The sequence below is a fragment of the Nothobranchius furzeri genome, chromosome 4, assembly GCF_043380555.1.
Source record: "Nothobranchius furzeri strain GRZ-AD chromosome 4, NfurGRZ-RIMD1, whole genome shotgun sequence".
Classification (NCBI taxonomy): domain Eukaryota; kingdom Metazoa; phylum Chordata; class Actinopteri; order Cyprinodontiformes; family Nothobranchiidae; genus Nothobranchius; species Nothobranchius furzeri.
This window is the reverse complement of record NC_091744.1, coordinates 59,417,285-59,423,866: the sequence shown is the minus strand read 5'-3', so window position 1 is coordinate 59,423,866 and position 6,582 is coordinate 59,417,285. Positions and strand designations below refer to the sequence as shown.

Below are 6,582 nucleotides of genomic sequence, written 5' to 3'. Positions count from 1 at the left end.
CCAGCTTCCTTTGTGGCGGCAGTCAGCCAGGGTTCCATTCATAGGTAGCCAATCAGATTCAAGCTTACTGCAGCCCTTCGACCAATAGCGAGGACGTTTACATCATGGCCCTGTTTCGACCGCAGATGAGCAAAGGCAACTAGACCGGTTTAAAGCTAAGCTAACTCAGTCAATTTACTTCTGGAAATTTTATATTTCTCTGCGAGTTTTAGTCCCAGCACGACCGTGGATCTTTTTGCGAAAATTCCAAGCTGTCTGTGAGTGTGTTTTCTTTCGGGCTAACAAGCAGAACTGTACGTTTATTTTCATATTTTGCGCGTCTGTGCTGCTAGCTAAATCGGCAGCGGGTAGGCGCCACTTTACGTCTTCAGTGTTTTTGTTTTTGTAGCGCCGAATTAGATCATCTTCCTGGGCCGCAAGCAGCGACGAAAAATAGCGTTAATTTCAAACTGAGTTAGCATGGCAGAGTTTCTGGAAGATCCGTCAGTTCTTACGAAAGATAAGCTGAAGAACGAGCTTACAGCGAACAATGTGCCTCTACCGAGCGGGGAGCATAAAAAGGAGGTTTACGTGCAGCTGTATCTGAAGAACCTGACCGTGCTGAACAACAAGAAGAGTCCGCCTGCAGACACCTTCTCTAGCGACGAAGAGCTGCCTCCTCCGGTGGTGTCCAACAGAAGTCGCTCCGGAAGAGTAGGTTTTATTATTTTAAATTGTATGCTGTGTAAAAAATATCTCGTTTGGCCTGAAAAGTTTTGGACTTTTTTTTACGTCTTTATGATTCCTTTCCCCGTTTGGCTGTCTTTTTCTTCTGCAGAAAGCTACGAAAAAGACTGACAAACCTCGAAGTGAGGATGTGGAGGTGACAGATCTGACTGATGAAGAGTTGAAGCAACAGCTGGCAAAACATGGTTTAGACACAGGGCCCGTTGTTGGTGAGTTCCGTTATACACACACACACAACTACATTTAAACCTGCTGTAAACACTCCGTAAGATCAAGTAAAATTTGTGAAGTGATAGTTTGTTTTTAAATGTATATGGTCCACTTACAGTGAAATAAACCATTTCCCTTAAACCTTGAGTGTGGATAATCAAATGTAAAAAAATAAACAAAACATTCTTAAATATGTTTGTTACATGTTCTTTAAATTCTTCCAAATTAGTCATGTTGTAACAAACCGTTACAATGTTAAGGAGTTATTTTATAAAAGGTGCATGAAAACTGACTAATTGATTACAGCACAGCAGAAATGTAAAAAATGTTGTTTTGAGCATAACTATTAGTTCTGTATGTGTAAGTCACCATGGCTGTAGCGAGATGGGAAATCTCTAAACCTCGTGATCAGCTGTAACAGCCTTTAAAATAAATCATTGTCAATGCTGCTCCTCAGAGAACCCCTCGCTGAGCATTATGAGACGTCCGTGCTCCAACACACCAGATTCCAGTGATAGAATTATCTCTCAGCTGTGTATTAAGTTAGCAGAAGCCTGTTGGTGATCTGCTGATTTAGATCAGGTTTGTTTAAACTGTGAAACATCTCAAACATGCAGGAGCCAGGATTGGAAAACGCTCCCTTAGATCTCAGAGATGTTTCAAAAGGTTTGCATGGATCTTTGTTTATTTTGTTCACAGACTCAGCCATTTTCTCCTGCTTTGCACGACTCAGATCTGTTCAGGGTTTTTATTTATTCAAATTCTGTGGTTTTTCTGATGTGCTTTATTGCATCAAAACAACATTATGGCTGCAGCATTTAACATCATCTCCCTCCAACACTGTAACTCTTACAGGAAACATTCAATTATTGATTTCTGTTCTTGACTGGTTCGTTTTTTAGGAGTTTTACAGCTTTTTAATTTAATTCAAGCCTTTTAGGACATTATATTATGTTGTGTTTAAACTACGCTGACTTAAAAAATCTGATAAATTTTATTTACATGTAAAAATTTAAATTAACTGTCCATTAGTTACACCTATAACTGATTCTGTTCATGTTTGCAGTTTAACGAAGTTCCTGACACTTATAAGCAGGTGAACTCAAGTCAGAATGTTTCATGTTGGAAGGATAAAAAAGGTGAAAATATAGTGACAGTTTGTATTTGGATAACATGTTGTGTAAGTTTGAACCTTCAAGTACGCATTCAGACATGCTTTAAGTTCTTCTTCCTGAAGCGTGGCCTGTATGCACCAGATCTGTTATTTACAAACGTTTCTCTGTTCTCTTAGCTTCCACCCGAAGAGTGTACGAGAAGAAGCTGCAGAAGCTTTTGGACGAGCCCGCAGCTGAACCCGAAGCACCTACAGACGTCACAACTCTCCCCAAAGCAGACAGCAACCAGAATGGCAACACAAACTCTGACCAGTACAGCGATAGAGAAGATGGTGAGAGCCCATTGTTGTTGGGCTTCAGTAGGAACACAGATTACAGCACAACAGTCAGCCACGTTTCTCACCTCTTTTTTTTTGTTTTTTTTTTTGTCCTTGTTCATTTGCATCTTCTAGACGAGATTACTGTTCCTGAACCAGAACCAGTTCCTGTGGTGGAGAAGCCCATGAGGAGCAGAGGGAACGCTCCTGTCACCGTCAGGACCAGCAGCAGACGACAAACCAAAGTCAGTCACACCTTACAGTTCCTAAGTATCTAACCTTGTAGAGTTACAATGTGTGTGAGCGTGTTTTATTTTTTCTAAGAGGTAGTGGAGGAGATAATTATTGAGGAGACTCCTATAAAGGCCAGCAAGAGTGTGGTTGAAGATATCCTTGCCAATGAGATCAGCACACCGACAGGCATCAGGTAATTATCGTGCGTCTTGTGTAATAATTGATAAAGCTAGCTAGTAGAGCTTTAAAGTAGATACGATCTGTTTTTTCCTGTCAGTGCAACCTGCAGGCGCCCCATCAGAGGAGCAGCAGGCCGGCCTTTAAAACCCAGTGAGTACTGGTTGGACGAGTCCCGTGTGCAGCACAGCGTTCGCACAGAGACGCGCGCCTACTCCGAGTTGTTCTCCCAGCCCAGCGGCTCCGTGAGCAAAGCGCCCGCGCGGCGAGGCTTTCTGTCCGTGTTGCTGAAGCTGCTGCTCCTCGTGGTGGTGGTCGGTGCTCTCTGCTACATCCACCAGAACCTGAGCGCTGATCAGATCAACACCTTGAAAGGCCTCCTAGATGCTGTGATCATCCCGGTCCAGAGTGCCGTGGAGACGGGAGCCACCTACCTGGGCCTCGGTGCCGGTGCTCCCAAAAGCCCCGGCAACTAAAAGACTAAGCAGTTCGACGCCATGCCCGGATCACCCCACCCACCCCCTGTCCAGCAACCTACGACTTCAGCAGTAAATCTGACTCACATCTTTTCCTCCTCAGCATTTGGACAAGGGACACAATTTTAATTGGAATGATGAACTTTCTCTCTTGCCAGACTTCAGCTTTTCCTCCCGCCACAAGGGCGCAGTATACTCAAACAGTAGCTTCTGAGTAACTGTTCCGCAGCAGTCAGAAGAGACTCATTTCAATGTTGATTTAAATCTGTGAATTGTTTGTGTCTGTGTGCATTTAACCCTTATGTGTAGAAGGGAGGGGCCAGTTTATCCGTGCATGGTTGTAGTTCTTGACGGTCATACTGTAGTTTTTAATCGACGCTCGGTGCCAGGTGTTACTCTGAAGGTGAAGTGCCTGGACACTTGTTAGCACTTAGTTCCCTCCCATTGTTATCGTTTTCTTATATTCCTTCACACACAGAGCAGAGCTTCTACCGTTCCCACTTTTCTGCTTCAGAACTGGCTTTGTAGAGGTAGGTAGAGTAACCCACCCATCCCCAGGGTGCTCAGGTTCTTTCATTTCAGATATTTTGATGTGATCGGTATTGGAAAAAGAAATGTTATCACGGGTTCAAAGGTTCACCGTCTACGGTCAACCACTACAATAAAGGAATCGTGATTTTTACCTGACTGTGAATTAAGTTTAAGCATCTTGACATCATGTGTTGATGATCTCGGCAATTTACTAAGCAGAAAATCCAGAATAATGTACTCGTTTTTAATCAATACTTTGAATTTGGCTAAAACTTGTCAAGGACTCTGAAGTTAATCCCGACCAGTAAGCCGCTCTGTTTCTATGCGCTGAGCTGTAGTGCTTTGTTGTGTTTGATTCACTTTAGTAAAAGATTTCTGATCCTTCAGTCCTCCGTACCGGACTGGACCGGCTGTTGCCGTGCACCCACATAGCCCACCTCACAGACCACAGAGATGACACGGTGGAGCCAACCTCCCCGACGTTGGGAGTGGAAAGACCTCTGAGGTGTTTTGTTTCTATTTTGATATTTTTCTAAATATTCAACTTTTTTATAAAACATTTAACGGTAACAATTTAAAGCAATATGCCAATTTAACAAACAATCACCAGGCAGCTCTCCCACTGAGGACAGACATGACCGGGGTTATGTGGGGAAGGATTCTTAATCTATTTATGTTCATGTAGGCTGTGTGTCATGAAATAAATCTGATTGTTACCAGATGCTTTTCTTCTTCGATCCTTGAATTTATTCCAACTCATTTAGAAACTGATGGAAGCTGCAGTGCTGCTTCTGTGCTGCACCAGTTTGGCACAACTAAGGTTTTTTGGTTTTCTCTGAAGGTGAAGCCAGGGTGTGTCTGAGCCAGAGATATTTAAGTATAAATGATTTCTATTTATAAATCTGTAAATCAGGTGTATTTGTAAAATTCTAGTCAGCTGACCCTTAGGTTGTAGTAAGCATCTGTTTTATCACTGCTAGTTTCAAATTTAGTCAGAATTTTAATAAATGGGCTCCGTAATCTAAAATATGTCACCTATATTCAGCAGAAGAGTCCAGAAAAACAACAGTTTGTGTTCGATTCTGTTTATTTATAAAGCGCCACATCACAACAAGAGTTGTCTCAAGACACTTCACAAGGTAAACATTCCAATACAGGTCAGTTCATTAAGCCAGTCAGTAAAAAGTTTCCTATATAAGGAACCCAGCAAAATGCATTTACAGCAATCCTCATACTAAGCAAGCATGCAGCGACAGTGGAGAGGAAAACTCCCTTTAAACAGGAAGAAACCTCCAGAGGATCCTGGCTCAGTATAAGCAGCACGACTTACTGAGAAGACAGAGCAGACACACACACACCTACTCGCCACACACAACACAACACACCAAGTAGTGTTTCAATGGCTACATTGTGATTTCTTAGAAGATAAACAATTTAGTCAGAGATAAACTTTATTTACTTAATCTGAGTGAATCTAAATAATTCAACAGGTAAACTAGCAGTAGCCCATTCCATGTCAAAGAAAGTAAAATGTTATCAGGAGAGGGAGAATGTGTAAGTGGTTAGCAGTAGTGTGCTAGCTGATGGCACCCTCCATGAGGGCAGTGGTCGATTTAGCAAGTTGGGGGCCCAAGGCGAACACAGACATGGGGCCCCTTACACTAAATTTTCAACAATCTTACCTTTAACTGGAGTTGCGAAACTCCCCCCTCTTCTGACATGAGTTATTTTCCCTTTTTTATTAGACCTCCTCTTTTTTTGAGAGGGTGCTCGCTGCAGAACCACAAAGGCGGAGCTGCACCATAAGGTGGAGCTGCACCAGAGTCAGCCCCGCCCATTCACGCAAACTCAGCCTAACCCACTGACTTCCGTTTTTGTTTTCAACTTGATCGCAAACTGACCTGACCCACATGAATTACGGCTGTTACTAGTTTACAGTCGAAAATGCTATGTTCTATGCTCCAATTAAACAAGATAAATATAACTTGCTACATGACAAAGACGGAATATATCTCGAAATGAAAAGGTTTCTTTTAGTGAATATCTGCCCACAGCCGGTCTAACAAAAGTGAAGTACAACAGCATATCAGACTCTTGAATGGGCTCTGGTAGTCTAGTAGCAAAATCGAGTCACATTTTGCTTTCCCCTCAGCTGATGCTGGTTCGATTCTCGGTGGGGTCGTCAGCAATCTATTTAGCCAGCTGAAACATTTAATTTGTTTATATTTTAGTTGTAATGTTTATTTTCAGCAAAATATTTATGTCTCTAAAATTTCTTTGAATTTGGTCGTTCCTAAACAGCATTTTAGTTGAAACTCTGCTCACAAATGGACTCACACTGGCTAAATAAACGAATAAATAAATAAAAAAAACACATTAGTCATTATATGTTAAACGGTATACCAGTAAATTGTTGTAAACATAGTACTGGCAAGTGTAGCTAGAAATTAAGAAAAGAGGTTGTAAACTACCTAAAACTTGCACTACTGGGAGGAGCCTGCACCAAACTGCATGTCAACCTGACTCCACAACCACTACACCACCACATCTGTTATAAATCATGTGGCGTTACATGTAATTGTGCTGCCCAGTGTGTCTCTGAGATGGGTTGTATGGTTTATTGGCGGTGTCTCAGTAGAAGTCATTTCAGAAATAATTTGTCAGAAAATTCACAGAATATCCAGATTTGAGAACCAAGACCAGACCCGCTTTGGGGAAGGAGACCAAATTGAAGCTGAGATGGGAGGAAAATGCATGAATGAGGCTAAAAATGGCTTTGGCGTGTTTCTTATGAGG

General features: G+C 42.2%; 1 protein-coding gene across 1 annotated transcript; it reads left to right on the top strand.

Moving 5' to 3' along the window:
* The first annotated feature begins 237 nt into the window (after nt 1–237).
* tmpob (thymopoietin b) lies at nt 238–3,314 on the top strand. Its single transcript, XM_015964018.3, has 6 exons — nt 238–693; nt 818–935; nt 2,228–2,383; nt 2,504–2,613; nt 2,695–2,795; nt 2,880–3,314. Exons 1-6 carry the CDS (start codon nt 460–462, stop codon nt 3,253–3,255), a joined length of 1,095 nt encoding a protein of 364 aa, XP_015819504.1. The 5' UTR covers nt 238–459; the 3' UTR covers nt 3,256–3,314.
* Nucleotides 3,315–6,582: the final 3,268 nt, after the last annotated feature.